General features: G+C 43.8%; 1 protein-coding gene across 1 annotated transcript; it reads left to right on the top strand.

Moving 5' to 3' along the window:
* The first annotated feature begins 1,964 nt into the window (after positions 1-1,964).
* Positions 1,965-21,412, top strand: map3k2 (mitogen-activated protein kinase kinase kinase 2). Its single transcript, XM_079495818.1, has 17 exons — positions 1,965-2,394; positions 5,266-5,338; positions 6,479-6,600; positions 7,651-7,691; positions 8,238-8,337; positions 9,523-9,636; positions 10,573-10,669; positions 11,476-11,606; positions 11,854-11,933; positions 13,313-13,377; positions 15,213-15,305; positions 15,829-16,080; positions 16,733-16,881; positions 17,305-17,436; positions 18,664-18,793; positions 18,992-19,169; positions 19,787-21,412. The coding sequence occupies exons 2-17, from the start codon at positions 5,284-5,286 to the stop codon at positions 20,004-20,006; spliced, it is 1,959 nt and encodes a 652-aa protein (XP_079351944.1). The 5' UTR covers positions 1,965-2,394; positions 5,266-5,283; the 3' UTR covers positions 20,007-21,412.
* Positions 21,413-22,500: the final 1,088 nt, after the last annotated feature.

Raw genomic sequence — 22,500 nt, 5'->3', positions numbered from 1 at the left:
TTTGTGCACGTCCTTATCTGCAGTATATTACTCTATTGCTTTTGTATAGTTTTAGTGTATGTGTGCTTTGCTTCATTTTCTTTTAACCAACTCATTTCAAAGGAACTTTATTGGCATGAGAAAACATACGTTTACAGTGCCAAAGCAAGTGTCAAACTCAAAATATAACAGGAACATGAAATGAGTACATCTCGAAACATGGGAACAAAATCTTACTGGACACCAAATCTGATGCATTTCATTTATTCGAAAAGCAATAAAACCACATAACAGCAGTTTGAGGACAACACAAAGTCCTGATTGATTGATTGAAAAATGTATTAACAGTTTGCAGAATTACAGTACATTTCAAGCACAAACTCAATACAAAGGCTGTTAACTGTGAGTGGACGACCCAATTAAGCATTACACTTGTTTCCAATAGGGTCCACAATGTTCAATTCATCAAAAACATTTAGAGACGTACAAATAGACACTTCTATATAGACAAAGGACAGTCCTTGCACAGTTTAACAGCTAATAAGTAAAAAGAAAATACAATACAAAACACATGACATTAACAGTACAATACATAGTGTATTGTGTAGCGTAGACAAGTTCAGGTGTGCCTTAATTGAGATTTTGTGACAAGCACATTTTTACACAATTTGTTTGTGGTGTGCCAAGTCTGCTCGTAGAGCATATGCTCAGTGTCTCTGTCCTTTTTATGCCCGTGTATGGATCGGAGATCCCTGTCTGTCTCTCAATATGCCCAAATATGGAGATGTCAAGATAACATTGGAACTGGAACACTAGTGTGGTTGCCCTAACAGGGCCTAACAGGGCAACCAGACTATAGTAATTGTAATTAGTGTTGTAGTTCTCTCTCCTTATTGGATAAAATTGATATTGCAACCTGAGAATTCGGGAGATCCCCTGAACAAACACGCATTGTCTTTTGTATTGTGACTTTTGTCCCTGTCAAATTAAATAAACATAAATAAAAGTATATATCATAAATAAACAAGCGCCAGAGACAGAGTGTCTGCTTGTAAGTTCTGCTGCTGGTACAGTAACTACAGTTGCTGACTTGTTCTGCTAATTTACAGCATGAGGGCATCACTCATACCTTTTATTGCATTTTGAAAATATCCACCACACTAGACATTTGCTCGCAGTGCGGAGGTGAATTAAGCATACAGATGCTGCACTGCAGTTAGTGTATAAAACACATTAGTCCTTCCCCATACAGCTTTTGAATATGCATTGTACAAAAATAGAAAGGTTGCAAAAATTATAAATAAGAAATGGCATACATATTTGCAGTACCACATTGTTTAAATGCTGTGTGAAACAAACATTTAAATAATGTGATGCTGTCTCCTCGATCAAAATGAGCCACTTCCAAAATGAACAGGGATGTGTCTTGAATCTGGATTAATTGTATACATAGGACCACAGTGGAAACAAGCCCTCGGGGTTTTGCATAGTTTTTGTTCAACTGTACTTTTTGCAAACTGTTAATGAAGTAATCAATCAATCAAAGTTTATGATCAACCTAAACTAATTTATTGTGCGAGGTCTGCAGCTGTAACATTGATCATACCAGCCTGTTGATGGTGCAATGAATGAGTATCATAAGCCATTCTAGGGATAATATTATTAGCCCTAGTAGAATGGCTGCCTGGCTGTGATCACAACCATTCTAGGGTTGGCTGTAGTAGGCCTATCATAAGATTAACACTGAGGATTTTATTGTGTGCATACAAAGCATATCTTCCCATTTATAAATGATGATCCAACGTTAAACCACATTCCAATGGTGAGAAGGAGGACATTACTTCAAGAGTATTTATTTATTTCAAGCATATTCCAGGAATTCACAGTCAATGTGATGTCATGCTGGGGTCAGGTGCAGCATCATCCGTTCCTGTGACATCACAGCCTGTGTGTGTGTGTGTGTGTGTATGTTGTTGTGATTTTGGGGGGGCAGGCCAGGCAGCAGAGACGAGAGAGAGAGCTACGGCGGCCTGTCTGTCTGTGGTGATCATAATGTGCAGCGGATTGCAAGCAGTGTAAACTTTGGTGTGGTGTTTTGTATAATCGGACACGCAACAGTGGTGTGAGATCCATCCCGTGTACCCCGGGGGACGCTGTCCGGTCATCGGACCGGGGATCAGTGGCAGTGCGGTGGACAGTGGATCTGCTTCGGAACGTTCGGGCCCTGACGGACTCGTCGCGGCCCAGAGGACTCGAGTGAAGTTCGAGGCGGTCTCCAAAACTTCTCTTCCTCAAACGAGCTCCGCGGGGCCCGCCGGGGCTCCCCGTCTGTCTGTCACCGAACCGGGGACCCCCGGCGCACCCGGGGACCCCCCCTGTGGATGAGGAAGTGACACGACCCGCATCTATACCCAGGTAAACTAAACGGCACACGGGTCCAATGCGATGCATGCATGGTGGCTGCGGGGGGGAAACTTGTTATTCTTTTAGCCTCAGCAGCCAGCGACATGCTAAGCGGCTAACATTAGCCACCGATGAGGCTGACACTGACAGCTCCGCCGTCGCCGTCCGCCACAAGGATGCTACGGTGACGTCACAAACTGAAATTGATTGAATACTGCAGAAAAACAGCACAGGAATGTAGTTCAATCCTATTGTCTTGTTTCCATTGGGGTCGTTAATGTTCAATTCATCTGAGCACGAGAAAACATACGTTTACATTGCCTTATTTTTTTACATTGTAATAGCATGTGATGTGTCAAACTAGGGGGGCAAACCCCCTAGTTTGACATGTCACATGCTACATAAAGCATGATGAAATTTTGAATATTTTGCCTTCTATAGGTTGTAATTGGTATGGTCACATATTATGCCAATTATGAAAATTGCTCAACATATGCAAGTTAGCATCCGGCAGTTTCTACATGCTGGGGATCCATACTAAACATTTCTAACATAAAACCTTGGTGTACTCAACATGTCCGGGTTCACAATGGGGCTCTATGGGCTGGCTACTTGACTAAAGTGCCAACTAAAGAATAGAATATTGTGGTACTGGTTTGTTTTTCCGCACATCGGGAGCAATTAGCGGTTCAAACAAAGTCTTGTCAAGGACACTAACTCTGGAGCAGCCCGGGATCGAACAGGGTAACCTCGCGGTTCCCATCCAGCCGCTCTACCTCTGAGCCACTGCCGCCAACACTACAGTGGTAGGGTTTTTCTCCAGGGTGTTTCTTCAGATCACCTGACTGACTGAAACTCTTGTCACAGTGTTTGCAGTGGGAAGGTCTTTCTCCAGTGTGGAGAGAGGCGCCGGTGCACCTGCAGAGCGCCTGACTGTGTGAAGTGTTGAAACTCTTGTCACACTCTTTACAGTCGAAAGGTTTTTTCTCCTCTTCAAGGAGACCTGAGTCTGGAAATATTGGGGCGCACACTCCTTCCTTCTATCATCATAAATGGACTGTGATATATGGGGATGAGAGTTTAGTAGTTTAGCCATAGTCTTTTGAATAAACAAATCAAATACTTTGTCATATTTTAGTCATCTGGAATATTTTAGTCGACTAAATCTACAGTTGATTTTGTCAACACAAATGTATCCCCCCTTATCATTGGGCTGCTTTATTCACTCTCACACTCAGTGACAACTTTGAAACACTTCCGCATGACGGCGACGTCACAGTCTCATCCCTGGATATCATGTACATTCCAGGTCGACACACGGAACTGTGATAAGCTAGCTGTTTAGCCACTTAGCTTCTCCTACGAACTAACTTCGGACGGTCTACCTTGTCGTCGTGTTTGTTGCTTTGCAGCCTCTCGTTCGGACAGTTTCTAAACATTGCGAGGCGTCCCACTCGTCCGATTTAATATCGACGTTGCACAGGGGAAACGTCACTGCGTTGTGTAGGCTAAGTTGCTAACGTTAGCCAAGTTAAGTCATAAACAAGTGCTGCTAAAAGTGGCTAATGTAGCTATTAGAAACTTTGTTGTGTTTCTCTCAGCGTCACCATTGATGCAAACACTGCATTGTTTGTAAAAAGCTCGACAATGTTGCAGCCCCCGTCTAGTCTATGTGATCATGGTATTGTTGACATATGCGTCATATCATGCAGGTAATAAACATGATACAACTGTGATGAATACTAGGCTGTGATATCCCTCATAAATAACTATATCCATTTAGGTAAATAATGCCAGGGGCCATGCTGATTGACTATAGTTAATCACCCAACAGGCTGTTATTCTGGGTTGATCTGTGGCTGAACTGACAGACAGGCAAATTTAGAGTGGTTCCTGGAACTATTCTAAAATTAACTCTAAATACTGACATACCTATGTCAGTATCGGAAAATATAAACAAGGGGAAAAAATGCTCGTGTCAGTATCGGCGATTAGGCTGTGCCAGGGGTGCCCACGCTTTTCTTTTTTACTTGAGAGCTACTTTCAATCTGACCAGCTCAACAAGATCTACCCACCAAATAGTTTAAAAATGTACCTGAGTGGGCTTTAAAATTGGCACTGGCGTTACATATGAGACGTTACATATGAGACAAACGCACTTGGAATGGGAAATAGAGGGGGGAAATGGAATTGGTTGGGTTTTTCTTTTTTAAATAACCTTAATGCTACTGATGTTTGACTTTGTGTGCAAGTATTGCATTGTGGGTTTGAGCTGACAGGCCCTTTTTGATGTCAATCAATCAAGTCACCTTAATTCAAGTGACAGATGCCAAAAAGATATTTTGTATTATTATATATTTTTAGGGGAATGTCTGGTAGATCACGATCTACCTTTTGGGCACCCCTGGTCTATGCCATTCTGATGCCATCTCATTTTCATCAGTTATTTTGAATGCTTCAGCACTATTGTTTTATACTCTAAAGGTCCCCACACACCGAGCGCGATTTTCGGATTTTTAGCTGCGTTTCTCCATCGGTTTTCCGAAAAACGTGTCCGGTGTGCAACCACCTTTACTGTACTAATATTGACATTATTATTTTAATAACTTGTAGCTGCTTTTAACAATTATTAATGGAATCATTAGATCAGTGGTTCTCAAACGTTTTAATATCAAGGCCAAGGAACTCTTAGAGTTACAAACTTACCTGACCTGTAAGGGTCCATTTGGATTTGGATCCCCCCTCAAGGAACCCAGAGAGTCTCTGGACCCTACTTTGAGAGCCACTGTACTATGCCACTTGACATCGGAATTGGTATACTAATAATCATATCTCATTCAGCACAATGTCAGGATTTATGATTTGTGTCCACTGGTGTTGCAGGAGAAAGGAGCCCCTTTGATGGGTGAATCGTCTTTCCTGGACTCCTGGGTCAATCAACGTGCCATGATGATGGGTATGTGTTCATTTGAGTGTGTGTGCATGGATTAAAGTTCTCGATCGCCACGACTGATTTCATTTGGTGTTTGATGTAATTTGGATTCCATAGAAATCACGCATGTCTTCTACGGAAGCATGTTGCGCAGTGAAAATAGAGCTTATACGCTCTCAATAATATTGTAAGATTGATTGATTGATTGAAATATTGATTGATTAGAGCATTTGAAGTGGTCAAACTAGCAATATGTGCGGAAGCATCTTCCATAAAATCTTTAATACAAAGGTTAAAGCCTCAGTCTGGAATTTCTTCACTAGTATGAGAACAGCAGGGACAATATTAGTAAAACCGTGTGTGTGTGTGTGTGTGTGTGTGTGTGTGTGTGTGTGTGTGTGTGTGTGTGTGTGTGTGTGTGTGTGTGTGTGTGTGTGTGTGTGTGTGTGTGTGTGTGTGTGTGTGTGTGTGTGTGTGTGTGTGTGTGTTCCTTTCACACTGTTTCACAAATCGCAGATTGGGACAAACATTTTCAGTCGTGAAATTTTAATCCATGTATGTGTCATAATGTGTGGGGGTGTGTTATTTATGATCATTTGACTATTGGAAAGAATCCAACATCCTCTATTGTGTGAGTTTGTTGTCTCATACTGATACCGAATCATCTCTGACATGGTGTAATAGTCTGTGATATACACAAAATCTTCAGAGCCAGGAAAGAACTAGAGACCAATGGAAAATATTGGGATTTTTTTTTTGGAAAGTAATTTTTGTACATCTGAGACATTTGCCTGCTGCTTCTCTCTGGAGCAAATAATAACAGGTACAGTAGACCTAACATAAATACCGTGGCTCTCTGTTGCAAGATCCATTAAAAAAGCATCGTCAGCCATGAAGACTTTTTGTGAGTCCAAACTCGTTTGTTCCTGTCCAGCCATGCTTTAATTAAAGGGACCGTTTTTTAAAACAGATCTTGCATCAGAGTGTCTGGGGATTTATGTTCCGTCTACTGTTAACCATGTGTCCCGTCCTGAAGAGAGCACTGGATTTTAAATAAAATAAAATAATTGACCCGGTGCATCATTCATCATCATCATCACCCCTTTCGAGAGGGACGAGAGACCTAACGGAATGTGTCGGATGTTCTTTTGTTTGCTGGCACAGATGAGCAGGAGGCGTTGAATTCGATCATGCAGGATCTGGCTGAACTGCACCGCCACTCCAGTCGTCCTGCCATGTCGCTGTCGGACTTGGGCAAACCCAAGAGCTCCTCGCCCAAAAACCAGGTTGGCCTGGCCTCACTCCGTTGAGATATTTTCCACTGCATGACAACTATAAAGCGCTATGGAAATGTTGTTAGCATTATTGTTATTCGTTACACACCGACTCGGTTGTCCTGTTTTTATAGGATAAGGTTTGTACAATTAGACACGTGTTGAAGTATTTTGTGTATTTTTAGAATAGTTTTCATTGAATAATTCACAATGATAAACCATTACCATATCGGCTGTATTGAAGTGTTGTGCTTTGTTGAGAATGGCTGCTGCAGCCGGTATAAAGTTTTCAACATTTTCACAAAAGACTGATGATGGTGGTAAATGGATAGTGCATTGAGAAAATCCCTTATGTCATAACCATTGCACTGCAAGTTCAAGGCTTTATTGTGCAATATAGGAAATGTAGTTTGCAGTAAAGGTAGCACAATAGCAATACATGTTCACCATAATAGTGAAGACAAACTAATGAAACACAACTGCACAATACTCTTTAAAAGGACAATGGAGAGAACGGAGAGTTTACAGCATGTGGATAAATGACTTGGGACTTAATTTTTATTGATGAAAAGACAGACAACAAAACAAAACAACAGGACAATACGAAAAAAAAAGAACAAAAAGAGGAAGACAAAAACAAAAGACAAAGCTGCATTTTTCATATTACAAGATACATTCATTGAAATCCTCTTGCATTATCGCTAGGCTGAGAGAAGAGATCCCACTTTTCCCACATTTTATAGAACTTATCCTCTTGTAGTCTAAGTATGAATGTTAGTTTTTCCATAACATACAGTTCCTCAGTAATGTCCATCCAATGTTCTTTCGTTGGTGGGTCCTGTTGGTACCAGCGTCGTGTGATCGCTTTCTTGATTTAGTCTGATCCAGTTGAGAATGTGCACTTCAACACACTCCATGTTCAAAAGCACCAGTGCAATTTGATGAATTTATAAATTGGACCTTGCAGCTGTGTAGACATGTTGTGTGGGTTTATAGCGCACTTTGCTCTCTCAGGTACTGCGACTGTTTATCTAACAACAAACCATCTCTGTTTTTAAATAGAACGACGTGCGAGTGAAGTTCGAATTTAAAGGGGAAAAGAGGTAAGCCGTCAGCAGCACTGATTTTTCTTTTTTCAAACCGCCATGTAGTCCCTCAAATTACGGTTTTAACGGCTGATAAAAAAAACAACCACTATGCTATATTTATTACGGTAAATAAATACCACCCCCAATCTAACTTTGTATCCATCCAGACTCCAATTGTCTTAGATTAATGTTAATATATTGCATTCATCTGTACAGAAATATTTACCATATTTCACAAATGCATTTCCTGTGCAGCCCGTTGAGGTTTCCTTGTTGGGGGCGAAAACTGAAAATGTTTTCTAAAATTGATTGACTCTCAACTTAGTCATCATTACAGCATCACTGTAATGCAATTTCCTGGATTACACTTTCATTTTAATGTTCCCATTGGCACGAGTCATGCATATTGTGCACAACACTGAAGTGATTCTCCTCTGTAAAATTATCTCTGGACTCTCTCTCTCTTTCTCTCGCTCGCTCTCTCTCTCTCTCTCTCTCTCGCTCGCTCTCTCTCTCTCTCTCTCTCTCTCTCTCTCTCTCTCTCTCTCTCTCTCTCTGTAGGATTCTGCAGTTCCCTCGTCCTGTCAAGCTTGATGATCTGAAGGCCAAAGCCAGAGTGGCCTTTGGCCAAACAATGGACCTTCACTACACCAACAACGAGGTAGATTGTGTATTGTAGAGCAGCGGTTCCCAAACTGGGAACATTTATTTTGGGGGGTCCCCAGATGATTGTTTTCTTACTCAAGAGTTAACAAACCAACATACATACAGTATAAGTGTATACAGAGTATCTGCATTTATGAAGTTACAATTTAACTCATTTACCGCTGAGAACGCATTTTGACGCCTCCTGGTCCTCGTAGTGCGAGGCGTTGTGAGCCTGTAGTTCGGCTAATTTCACAATATTTATCTGTGGAACCGAGTCAAACTACTGTAAATGTAATGCCTACAATTGCAAGTGCTTGTCAGGGTGAGGGCTCCCCAGTTCAAATAGGATTATTTTGGGGGGTTGCGGCCTCAAAGGTTTTGGAACCCTTAGTAGTAGCACATGTAGTGCTGTGGTATCACTGGAATGTTTTCCAACCAGATATTGGTTCTAGCATTTACCCATAATAGCCCTTTTTGATTGCACAAGAAAAAAATACAAATACCTAGCCCCAAAATAGGAACTGGTGTTTATAACCAGTTTTAGGTATGGTTGTTGTTTTCCGCTGACTTAAGAGGAAATGGTTACAGTAGTGTTCTCATATTACACTGATGAGGGGAGCTTGGATCTCATTGCTCTCTGGTCACATGGTTTTCTCTGTTATACTGATGCCAACAAATTACTAACCCAACAGTTCCCTTTTTTTACCATCATCAATCGGTTAAGTGATGTAACTAATCACAATAGCAGTGCTGCCCCCAAGGTCCTGTTTGCGTCCAGTCCCAGATATCAAGCAGGTACCAATTACAAAGAACTCTTTGTGAATAGGTAATCTAGACGAGTTCCCGTTTTCTAGGACGTTTTCTATGACTAAAACTAAAAGGAATTATACGAAAGACTATGAGTAAAATTGTGATTTGTTGTCAAACATCAACACTGGTCTGTGTCCGTGTCACCGTCTGCATGGATTAAAGTTCTCAGTCGCCACGACCGATTTCAGTCATTTGGATTCCATAGAAGTGTCTTCTGTGAAAGCATGTGAAAATAGCAGATATACAAGCTCACAACACGTCGCGCTGCCACGTCTTGTGATACCTCTGACCTCTCTCTCTGTGTCCGTGTCTCTGTCTGTCCCTTGCCAGTTGGTGATTCCTCTGACCTCTCTCTCTGTGTCTGTGTCTCCGTCTGTCCCTTTGCTAGTTGGTGATTCCTCTGACCACTCAGGATGACCTGGACAAGGCCGTGGAGCTGCTGGACCGCAGTGTTCACATGAAGAGTCTGAAGATCCTGCTGGTGCTGCAGCTCTCCTCGCAGGTCAGGACCCTCTTTTTCGTTTTTTTTAATGTAATTTATTAGGTTCCAGCCTCGGTACACGGGATCATGTATCGAAATCAGTTCTGCTCTGTTTGAGTTCACGTTTTTGCAGATATAGCAGATATTTTCAATGAAGATATTTAGTGTAGAGCGAAAACAGAAAGGGGCCTAGTATTGAGCCCTGGTGGACTCTGGACAACTAAGTTTAATATGACACAAAATGCCAGACGCCAGAGGATTAGGACAACATTGGTGTTTTTTGCATTTTTGTAGCCCGTTGCCTACAAGTCATGTATTACACTTGACATGACTGCCGGCCATTTTCCAAACAAGCGTAGCCGTAGTTTTCTTCTTAGACATTGAAATGCGTTTTCCCCATTTTCCACTTAATTTCAGTACGGTGTATGTGTGAAGATCAACATGCAGATACTTGAAATATGCTTGAAATCCAACACGGGGAACTATAATACAGTGTGTCACATTATGTTATTAAATAGTCACCTGGAGAAAAGTTTGACTTTTGACAACTTGGCGATGTGACGTCAACAAGCGATTATCGTCCGATACCACCGATGCATGGCCGATTAAATCTGTAAAGTAGCCTTGCCGAGCCATGAGGCCCATAGGGCAGGAGCCTATCTCCTGTTTCTGTAGCGTGAGGCAGCTTGATGTACAAGTACACCCCCTGGACATGACGCTAGTATGTCGCAGGGACTTACCCCCAATCCAACCCTTGATGCTGAGTGTCAAGCAGGGAGGCACTGGGTCCCATTTTTAGAGTCTTTGGTATGACCCGGCCGGGGATTGAACCCCGACCTCCCAGTCTCAGGGCGGACACTCTATTAAATATTGTGCATAAGCAGAAAACCTCAATGTCATGTAGATTGTAGCAGGTTGTGAAAGGTTTCTTTCTTCTGTATTGTCGGACCTGTGTAGACCACCTCCTCTCCCATGGACCTGTTGCCGTCCAATGAAGACCTGGACAACACGGGCTTCAGCGTCGCAGACAAGAAGACCATGCTGGCTTTGATAGGTAATGCATTATGCCTGGCTGCGTCGTGTTGTACCCTCATTTTCATCCGAGGGGGGGGGGTCTTTCTTTCTTTGGTCATGGAACCTACAGATGTCTGTCATTTAAAGTGTATCACTTTGGAGATATTTTATGTATTCTTAGGTACTTTGCAGTGTATCGTGGATGTACTGTTGTCTGTTTTGTAGTGTATGTTGTAGCAAAGATGTGATGATAATAATAATCTGTATTTATACAATATGCGACTTATCATACAAAGAAATACAGCTCAAAAGTGCTTTACAGCTCTAATAGTTAAATAAAAAAGTAATTCAAAGTTGTGTAGCAAGGACAAAAACATGTAAGACAAGGACGACCTGGTTAACTCCTTTTCTACCAGGTCCGTATATATTCACGTATACTCTGTGTATATAATGGTTGAGCCCAACGGCTTTTAACATTGGTCCGGTTGCTATGGCAACGCCCCGTCACCACCAGCTATGGGACGTAAATTCTGATCACTGTTGAAATCGGTTACAAGCAGGATTTTCAAAACTCCATAAGTCGGAATCCAGGAGAGCTGTCCTTGGTGGATCTTCTGCCATCCAAATTTCGGATTTAATTTGTGACTTTGTGCTTCAATGTAAATGCTTCTGGCGACAGGTAGGGAGTGTGTGCTTGTGCTAATGATACTAAAGTGTGTGTGTGGGGGGCAGGCAAACTCCTTCTCTTAAAGTGGCCGTCATAGGTTAACTTCATTTATGCTAACAGCTAGCAGCAGAGAAAGAATAAAATAAATCAGAAAAGTAAAGAACCTGTGTCCTTCCCAGGCTCTCATTCTACAGACCGCAGCTCCCCTCCGCCTGGCTACATTCCCGACAACCTCCAGCAGGTGGCGCGCAACGGTTCCTTCACCAGCATCTACAGCGAGGGGGAGTTCATCCCCGAGAGCATGGACCAGGTACCGTGTGTGTGTACATGTGTGCATGTTACGGTTGCATCATGGTTTTTGTGTGCAGACTGTGTATTTGATGACTTCATGCTGACATATCACAGCCCTGAGTACTGCTGTCTTGTAAGCGATCCAAAAAAATAAACATTAATTGTGCTGCGCTAGCAGCTATGGTTGTCTGTGTGTGTGTGTGTGTGTAATTTTATTTTGAATGTGTGTTGATCTCTTTTTAACAACTTATATTGTCTTTCTCCAGATGCTGGACCCTCTGTCCATGAGCAGTCCAGAGAACTCTGCGTCAGGCAGCTGTCCTTCCTTAGACAGCCCTCTGGACAGGTCAGACAAACCATATATCGGCCATTATTTGACTTTTGTTCTAAAACACTTTCGACCTGTAGACCCTATTTTAGGCATCGGCGAACCTTTTCAAAAGTTTTCAAAAATGTAAAAAAGAAAAGAAAAATACTGTTAACACCTTGGAGGCGCAAGACGGAGATCACCGTCAAGTTCAAGTGCACGGTCAGTTGCCCGAGACGGAGATTGATAAAAACGACGGAGATTAATGATATCAAAACCGGTCGCATCGCTCCACAGCCTAGGAGTGCTTGTTGCCCAATCCTCGGTGTTGCACAACAGTGACATGTCATCGAAAATGTTCCCTGCCTGTTTAGCGGACGAAAATCTTAAAACGTTCATAACTCGCAATCTAAATCATCCCGTCTAATTATGAAAAAAGATCCTGTGTTAGATGGCGCTCCGTGGTCCAGTCGCTAGTCGCGATAGATTTATTCTTACCTCCCGTTGTTGTCGATCGACTCTAGAGTGGTGTGGCTATTGTTAGCTGCTACACAGACATTCACAACAACTTCCGGTCCGCCGGTAAAAGTGGTCCGGGGGCTATAAACGATGGGCACATTTTATTAATGGATTAAATAGGCCCGAGCCCTCAAGGTGTTAATACAAGTTCTTCTATATCTACTATTCTTTGAAAATCTGGTTAGAAAACCTGGACTCGGACTCTCCAAAATCTGAATCTGCATCAGACCATCAAATCAGTCATCAGTTGTTGGGCACACCAGCACTATGTTTATTTATGGGAGTTGTGGTATAAACATGGCAAGCTGTATAGGTGACACTAGATGTTGCACATCATAATATGACATGCAGTGAAAAATAACAAAAATATGACGCTGTAGTCCCCCCACAGTGGGGTTAACGTTGGAGTTTTCTTTTTGTAGCTTTTGCTTTACATCATCTCACCTGAGGAGCCTGTATAATGTTGTGTTATATCCCTGGTGTGATTTGTTAAGGTTTTGTTCTGTTCTTCTGGTGCTAAAGGTCTTTACACACAGGGGGTGAATTTTCGACGTGAATAATTCGCTTTAAAAATATCGCTTTTTCTCAGTCGTGTTTTCAAATTGATTTGGCCAGGCGACTACCTGGCCTCGCCTTAGGGCCGATTCATACTCCTATTTTACCGCTGTTTCGGCACTGTAGTGCCGAAATGATTTCGGCTCGTCAGAAATTTTCAGTAGCACCGAAGAGCCGACTTTAGGACGGTACCCGCCTCCCCGAACCTCAAATGACGTCACATTCTGGGCTCTACAGAGCCGAACCGACTTTTATTCGGCTCTAAAATAGGAGTATGAACCGGCCCTTATTGTCGATTTGCCAGTGTCCTTAAGGCTTTCCTGTTGTTTGTGACCCATTCACAGTGACTACCCCAAGTCCAGAATGCCCAGGGCGCAGAGCTACCCAGACAACCACCAAGACTTTCCAGGTAAGGTGTAGCTGTCTGTCTGTCTATGTGGTGAAACTGAGCTTTGTTGCAGTGTAATCGGCTGACTCTTTCCAGTTGTCACTTGCAGTAAAAACACTCTTAAATATACTCAAAACACATTATGTAGGTTCTGCTGTTAATGCAAACAATATAATAATCATCATCCGATTCCTGTCCAGGACAGACTTCAGACCCTCCTCCTCAGGAGACCCGTTGTGACCGCATGCCCTTGCTGACATCGACCAAAATTACAACACTTCAAATAAATGGCAACTTAAGCCATTAGCCCAATACCCATTGCCTGCCAGTATAAAATGTATGATAAAAATAAATACAAATACAACATATTTTTTTAAAAGCATTAAGATTATTCAAGCATTCTATTTTTTATAATAAAATGAGTAGCACTAGGTGTCACATTCTTCCATGGCTTTATCAGTCAGAAACACAATACACATTGAGAGGCTGTCTACAGTCCATATATAGAGGGTTTATTAATGTCGTTTAAATGTATTTAATGCAATCAGATGGGACTTTTCTGTTTGGATGTATCGGCTGTCAAGGCCAGAAAGTAGTTTTTGCCACTCAGTAGGCATTCCTGCATAACTTCCGGGTATGATGATGATGTCGCATAATATTAATTACGCATAATCGCATATCCTCTATTGTTTATTCAAATATAGGAACGTCTTCTAGGGTCTTGTTGTGTGCAGTGATGATCTCAATGAGGGGAAAGAATAAACTACAGGCATACAAATGCGCGTTCCACACTAACTTGCGTGAGAGGGTACAATGGTGCTCACGATGAGTTTGTAAGTCTGTGTTGGATACTGCCACATTAGCCCAGTACATTCTGGGCGGGAACCCCTTTTGGTGTTAGCATTATGTTATGCTTTAGCTATTGAAAAATAGCAGATCTACAAGCTTGTAGGTCTGCTATTTTTGAGAAATCGAAGAACGACTGACATAGAAACATAGCTTTTTCAGAAAACTGTCAGGATGTAGAAGACATTTTTAGAATCTGATCTCAGGTCAAAATGGGTTAAGAAAGTAATCACTGTCAGCTTTAGAATGGACTTCTCACATGACGTAATTAAGGGAGGTGCACTTTGGAGGCGGTGGTGGTTTCCCTCGTTGCCAGAAACATGCACAAAATGTCATCATCGCCCTTGGATGACGGCGAGGGTGTGCTTGATGCATTGCTAGACAGGTTTTGAATGTGACCTCCCAATGCACGGGGACAGGTGTATATATATGTCTTTGTCATTCCAGTTTGATGCTGTCAGAAATGATCTGCATCTGGGATCGAGAAATGACGATGACCGAAGGCATATTGCCAAGACGTGATGTAGATCGAAAGACTAGATTTGGGAGTTTGGACAAGAAAATAAAATTAAATGATTTAATTTCCTTTTTTTTCTTTTTTTTTAACAGCTCATAGTGAAAAATAGTAGTTTGCTTTCTCTTCTTTTCCGGTTCCTGTTTATCTCTGCTGTCGCGAATAAACCGCCTAACTCCAAAATGTTATTTTTTCAGGAAAAGAAAAATAATAATTTTCAGGAAATTAAGAAAACCATATATTTTTAAAGCAAAGCAATACTGCCTCATCAAAGTTGGTATTGTGAGGTTACTTTCCCTCGTTCGATTTCTTGTTAACAACAACAACAACACAGACGTAAAGAGTGTTCAAGAGCATTGATTGATGGAAAAAAAAAGTGTGAAAAAAAGTCCCGACAGCAACGACATGCTAGAATACTCCATTGAAGACATCCGTCACAACAACGTCCTAGTGTTTCTTGTTTGTTCACCCTATTCTCTGTCCTCCCGACCTGCAGAGTACGACATCCCAGTGTTTGAGAAGTCGGGTAAGGGTGGAACGTACCCGCGGCGCTACGGCATTCCCTTTGGCCTGCAGGACTACAGTGACGGTGAGTCTGCTCACCGTCTGCTGTTTGGATGTATGGGCTGTCAATGGCAATGCCGCCCTGCCATTAACTTAACCCATTTTGGGCGGGAACCCCTTTTTGGTGTTTTAAACATGTTATAATTTAGCTATTGAAAAATAGCAGATAGGTCTGCTATTTTTGAAAAATCGTTAAAATGTGACTTCTTTTTTTTTTGACGTCAGGCCTGAATGGGTTAATGGCAAGATGGCCGCGGTCTGCATAAGGTCTATAGAACAAAGGGTTCCCAAATCCCCCTCCCCACCCCCCGGGACCCCCCACCCTGACAAGCACTTGGAATTGTAGTCATTACATTTAGTTTGACTCTCTTCCACAGGCACATTTTGTGAAAATAACCCCACAAGGCCTCGCTCTGCGGGGCCGACAGCAACGAAATGCCTTCTAGATTTTACCCTATATTACTTGCTACATTATGTCGGCAGCAAATATCTAAAATGACACGGATGCTAGTATCCAGGCTTATAATGGCCTCTCCTCTCCTCCCCAGGTCGGAAGACGTTCCCGCGCGCGCGGAGGACCCAGGTGCATGGCCTGCGCTCCCCGGTGAGCTTCAGTCCCACGGGGGAGCAGTCGCCCAGCACCAGCAGCGGCAGCAGCGTGTTCACCCCCGACCTGGAGGAGGCCCCGGGCCCCGTTCCCGCCCGCCGGCCGCGGCGAGGCAGCGACAACGAGGCCATCAGCCCCCAGCCGGCGACCACCCCTACCCTCTCCGTCATGGACATCAGCCCCCCCAGCCGTTGTGAGTCCCCCCTCATCTGCTATTATCTCAATAGCTAAAGTTTTAAATAATGGTTAAAGTGGTTAAGCTAAGGTGACACAGATGCGTTCCTGGTCAGGGTTACACGATTACACATTTAAGTTGACGATTAACTGTCACACAAATAATTACGATTAACGATTTAATTGGTTTTTTTTGCCGTTGGAACGTTATGAATGCCTTTTTTAATAATAAAGTGCACAGGGCAGATATGACAAATAAATACATTTTATATATGAAAAAAAACTGCTATTTTTGGTGAATTTTCCCAGAATAGGGATGCTGGGGTTCAAGTGGTTAAATGTCAAGTATGAAGTTATTTTCAATCTCTCGTGATGGAAACTACTATTATGTTTTCCCACATGACCTGAGAAAAGAAATGTGGAAAAAAAAGCGTCTACAAATCAAACTCTTTCAGAATGTGTGGATTTGTGAAATTGTGAATATAAAAATGCACAAGCACAAACAAACAGTTCTGGAAGTGGCTTTACCGTGTAAAGAGTTACTACGTTCGAGTGATGATTAATTTTGGAGCCTTCAATTTCGAGGCAACCCAAAAGAAATATATAGTTGATGGATGTTGTGCCGGGCAGCGCTCTCATCATGGTTCCAATGTTCTCCTCTCCTCGACCAGCCCCTCGGGCGCCCACCAACTGGCGTCTGGGCAAGCTGCTGGGCCAGGGAGCCTTTGGCCGGGTCTTCCTCTGCTACGACGCCGACACCGGCCGGGAACTGGCCGTGAAGCAGGTCCAGTTTGACCCCGAGAGCCCCGAGACCAGCAAGGTGAGAGAACAGAGGCGTGTTAATGAGTTAGAATGTAGTTTTGCTGTTAATACCAGCAGATAAAAGAAAAGCTCATCATAAGATTGATTAAAAAATGACTGCGGATCATGGGATCAACAAAACATTTATTCTGTCCAATGCTCCATGTTGCTCAATGTTTTGCCACTCGGTCTAGAGACTCTGATGATGGGGGGGGCGGTGGACAAGTCATGAGGGGGCGGTGGACAAGTCATGAGGGGGTGGTGGACAGGGCGTTGGACAAGTCATGAGGGGGCGGTGGACAAGTCATGGGGGGGCGGTGGACAAGTCATGGGGGGGCGGTGGACAAGTCAAGAGGGGGCGGTGGACAAGTCATGGGGGGGGCGGGGGACAAGTCATGCATGTGTTTCTAATTACTCTGTCTCTAATTTCTCTGTTCCCCAGGAGGTGAATGCACTGGAGTGTGAGATCCAGCTGCTGAAGAACCTGTGCCATGAGCGCATCGTCCAGTACTACGGCTGTCTGAGAGACTCCACGGAGAGAACACTGTCCATATTCATGGAGTACATGCCGGGGGTGAGAGCCCTGTCCATCAACCTCCCACTCTCTCTCTCTCTCTCTCTGTCTTTCTCTCTGTTAACTCCTCGATATAGTTATATATATATATAATTTAGTCATAGTCTTTTGAATAGTGTAGAGAGAGTAAATGGTGCATTTATTTAGCGCTTTTATCTAAAGCGCTTTACATTACATACACCCATCCACACACTCATTCATACACCGATGGCGGAGGGGACCATGCAAGGCACCAACCTGCACATGGGGAGCAATTAGGGGTTCAGAGTCTTGCTCAAGGACACTTCAACACTAACTCTGGGGAGTGGAGTGAGAGTGTGGACAGAGTGTACAAATGGAAATGTGTACACTCTAAGAGTTATGGTTAGAGTTATGGGGTTCCTTAAAATGTAAAAGTTTGAGAACCACTGTACACTAAATGTAACAGCGTTCATTAGTATCATCTGCTGAGGCAAAGACACTACACGCAGCTGCGCTGTTCATCCACCAGGTGGCTCTAGAACTACAGTATATACTAGTATAATACATTGAAAGGCAAGCACATCGATTTTGTAGAAATGAATACAAGAAGGATATTTCTAACTCTGTTACACAGGGACGTCCAGAAGCAAAGATTTGAGTTAAAAAAAATCGCTTTAGAAACTGAATGTTCAAAGATTTGCATACATGTTTAAGATTCTTCAAAAAATAGCAGATGAGCTTGTAGATCTGCTGCTTTTGAATAGCCAAAGTATAAAAAAGATATGATTTCAGTGGTTAAAATGATTGTGATGCTATATGAACTCATTTGGCTGGGGACTCCCAGGCTGGTATGCCCCAAGCACCCCTGAACCAATGCTGTAAAGCGCCTCTAGCTGTGTTTAAATCACGCAAGCTGTACTTATACAGTACTTCATCATACGACAGATCGAGCTTGTGAAAGCTGAACGTTTTTGCGCATAGTGACATACAGGTACCAGGTACAATGTGGTTAATTGGGGGAAAAAGCATCTAAATTAAATAAATAGTTCAAAGCGCTCTTTTGTGCTCATCCAGTAGTCTCTTTGTGCAAGACAAAATAAGTAACGGTGAGACAAAGAAGGCATCCGCACTCCGCACACAGCTGTAGCTCTGAAAAGAAAGTTTACTGCAAACGTTTTTTTTTTAGCTAAATACATCGTCTACGTGAAGCCACGTCGTTGTGGAAAGAAAGGTACTCACGCGTTTGTTTTCCGTGCCGTTCTCCAGGGCTCCATCAAAGACCAGTTGAAGTCCTACGGGGCGTTGACGGAAAACGTGACGCGGCGCTACACGCGCCAGATCCTAGAGGGAGTCTCCTACCTCCACAGCAACATGATCGTCCACAGGGACATCAAAGGTTTGTGTGTGTGTGTGTGTGCTTGTGTGTGTGTGTGTGTGTCGGAAAAGGCCTGATTTCTTTCTAATATGCGTAGAGCCTATACCCTGTACCAGATGTCAGCCTATATACCAACTGGCGTGTGTGTGTGAACGCACAAGGGACAATGGGGTCAGCCAGTGAGTGGGTTTGATTGTTTTGAGCCGTTCCCTCGCGCAGGGGCCAACATCCTGCGTGACTCTGTGGGGAACGTGAAGCTGGGCGACTTCGGGGCCAGCAGGCGTCTGCAGACCATCTGCCTGTCGGGCACAGGCATCAAGTCGGTGACCGGCACCCCCTACTGGATGAGTCCGGAGGTCATCAGCGGAGAGGGCTACGGCAGGAAGGCTGACATCTGGTAAGACATACCATACCATACCATACCATACCATACCATACCATACCATACCATACCATACCATACCATACCATCTTTATTTATATAGCACATTTAAATAACAACAAAGTTGTACCAAAGTGCTTTACAATAGAATAATACAAATCACAACTTCATTTAAAAACAAACAACATACAGTACATGGTGTCACTTTCAACATCAAAAACAGCTCATACTATGCTTGGAAAAGCCAAAGAATAAAGATACGACTTGAGGCGTGATTTAAACACCTGAAGAGTGGGGGCTTGTCTTATGTGCAGAGGCAGCTCATTCCAGAGCTCCAGAGCTCTGGAATGCTCCAGAGCTCATTCCAAGACATGAGCCTCAGGACGCATGCACACACACACACACACACATACACACTCCTGATGTGTGTGTCAGCAATATTCCACTGACACCTTTTTAGTCCATTAGCGCTAGCAGTACCAGTTCCACTGCTGCGTCAAACAGCATATTATGGTCCAACACTTGTCTTCTTATATATACTTATTCTTATAATTAGTTATTCGCGACCCATAAAAGTGGGTCGTCCCCAACCCACCGTCTGTGAAACGGTGTGCCGTCGCTGTCGTCCGCAGGAGTGTCGGCTGCACCGTGGTGGAGATGCTGACCCAGCGGCCCCCGTGGGCGGAGTTTGAGGCCATGGCCGCCATCTTCAAGATCGCCACGCAGCCCACCAACCCGGCGCTGCCCGCCCACGTGTCCGACCACTCGCGCGACTTCCTCAAGCGCATCTTCGTGGACACCAAGCAGAGGCCGTCCGCCGACGAACTACTGAGGCACATCTTTGTGCATTAGCCCCCCCCCGGCTGCGACCCCCCCTTGGACCTCGAAGCCCTGCCCTCTTCCCTCGGTCGCTCTCCCTCCCTCACCCTACCCTGCCGAACCGCCAGACACGGCCTTACTGATAGGGTGTCCCCCACCTCTGATCCCATTCCCCGCTCCCCATTGGACCAGAAAGAACTCGCCACGGAGGATCTTAGCGAATGGGAAAACCGGAGTGTTCGGTGGGAAGGGGCGGCGACGACCTACTCCTCCTGGGTCTCCTCAATGGAGGTCGGCCCATATGGAACGCAAAGGTTTTTATTTTAGACAAAAGTTGCACCTTAATTACACATAGAAAGGGGGGTAAGCACTCCCCTCCCCCCCTCGCCCCCAAAAAAGAGATGAGATGAACTCCTTTGAAAATGTCTCCTTTTTTATGTTTGTACGATTTCTTTCCGTCGGTTTTTGTTTTTTAGGTTGTTTTTTTTGTGAATGGGACTAAATCGGTGTTGTGGACCTAGTATATGGAGATTGGATCTGGAGTGGCTTCCCCCCCTCCTCCCTCCCTCTTTACCTGATCCCTCGACCCTTCTTCGACCTGACCCCAGAATGTACTCTGCTGCAAAAAGAAAACCCGACGCGTTGGGTTGTTTTCCCGGAACCCGCTGCTAATAGATTTTAAACGAGAGAGAGAGCAGAGAGCACTCCTTAATCCCATCCCCGCTGTCACGATTCTGCCTTTAACGCCCCCTCTGTACGCGGGGCTGTCACCATTACAAATGGAATTGTCGCACAAATAATTACGATTAACAATTTGAATTGTGTTTTTGGAACCTATTTAGGCTTCATCAAAAATTGCACAGGGCAGATATGAGAAATAACTTTAATAAATCAACAAGTTACTGATCTACAAGCTTACAATGCGTCACAAAGTGACACATTGTGATCTTGTACATCTGGCATTTGTGCTATTTTTTTGGAAAATGTAAACTTTTTTCAACATAGATTATGACGGAAATAGTTGCGCTTATCTCAAATAATTGCGATTAGACGATGATGTAATTGTGACAGGCCTATCTGCACGCCCTCTACCAGCAACAGCTCAACGCCACATGTTATCCCATTGAGGGACCACACACACACAGTACTTGACTGGTCATAAGCTAGCAAATGTGCCCTGAGCTGTTGGCAGGGAATCCCCCACCCCCCCATCCATCACCACCACACTCCGTTTCCGGTCTTTGTCTTTTTCAGTTTTCCTGTCAACCTGCTTACATTATGTCAATCTTTAGGCCCAAACCACACCAATGATTCACCATGCGACTCCTTGCAACCAAATGCTTGCGAGTAGTTGCATGCAACCATTATCCCCAATGGCAGTTGCAAGGAGATGCATTGGTGTGACATGTCCTTAAAACTGTTTTGTTGCAAGGAGTTGCAAGGAGTTGCATTGGTGTGACATGTCCTTAAAACTGTTTTGTTGCAAGGAGTTGCAAGGAGTTGCATTGGTGTGACATGTCCTTAAAACTGTTTTGTTGCAAGGAGTTGCGACTAGTTGCATTGGTGTGACATGTCCTTAAAACTGTTTTGTTGCAAGGAGTTGCGACTAGTTGCATTGGTGTGACATGTCCTTAAAACTGTTTTGTTGCAAGGAGTTGCGACTAGTTGCATTGGTGTGACATGTCCTTAAAACTCTTTTGTTGCAAGGAGTTACAAGGAGTTGCGACTAGTTGCATTGGTGTGACATGTCCTTAAAACTGTTTTGTTGCAAGGAGTTACAAGGAGTTGCGACTAGTTGCATTGCTGTGGTTTGGGCCTTAGTGAGTTTAGTTTACTCATCAGACCTCGGCCCCGCCACGTAGTTTGTTTTGTGCCGTGTGCCTTTTTCTTTGTAAAAAAACAAAACGATACGATAGAAACGGAAAACAGCATAGGAAGCTTCTCTAGCATCCACAGGAGTCTCTGATAACATAACATTAAACCGCCGGACGCCTGTGGACCACCAGGTCTCGTAAGTGTCCGTGGCTCCTCGACCTACTTAACTGCCTTCACTTCAAGCTTCACTCCAGCTGATCTCGATTTCAGCCCTTCGGGACGTCGTCCGCCTCTGCCTTGTCTGTTCAGCAGGGATTCCTGGTCACTACTAACTGGTCCCTGCACGGTTCGAGCTTGACAACAGGTTGGGACATTGCCACCGGCCAGAAACAAATGCTGGTCAACTTTGGCTGTGGCTGGTCAGTTTTATCTGCCAACACTTGGTCAGGTAAATACCGTATATTTCCGAATAATATCCCTGCCTCGAATAGCCACCCCCCCCCCTCCAAAGCCAGGGCTATTATTTGCAGTTTCTTCAGCCCAATTCCTAATTTGTGTCCCAGTGCAAAAATTAAGAGAAGCCTGCTGCAAATAGCCACCTGGTCCAAAACGATTAATTAACGCCCAGGCTACTATTTGGAAATATACGGTAACCACAACGTAATTTCCACTCTGTACGTGTGGTCTCTGAGCATAACCGTCAATGTTGGGG

This window comes from Electrona antarctica (assembly GCF_951216825.1).
Source record: "Electrona antarctica genome assembly, chromosome: 24".
Lineage (NCBI taxonomy): Eukaryota > Metazoa > Chordata > Actinopteri > Myctophiformes > Myctophidae > Electrona > Electrona antarctica.
The sequence above is the reverse complement of the archived record's forward strand: the minus strand, read 5'-3'. Positions and strand labels throughout refer to the sequence as shown.

Coding starts and splice junctions, on each gene's coding strand:
- map3k2 (XM_079495818.1), top strand. CDS start 5,284: ATGGGTGAATCGTCTTTCCTGGACTCCTGGGTCAATCAACGTGCCATG. Junction 9,637..10,572: donor TGCTGCAGCTCTCCTCGCAG/GTCAGGACCCTC, acceptor GGACCTGTGTAG/ACCACCTCCTCTCCCATGGA. Junction 15,306..15,828: donor CCTGCAGGACTACAGTGACG/GTGAGTCTGCTC, acceptor TCTCCTCCCCAG/GTCGGAAGACGTTCCCGCGC.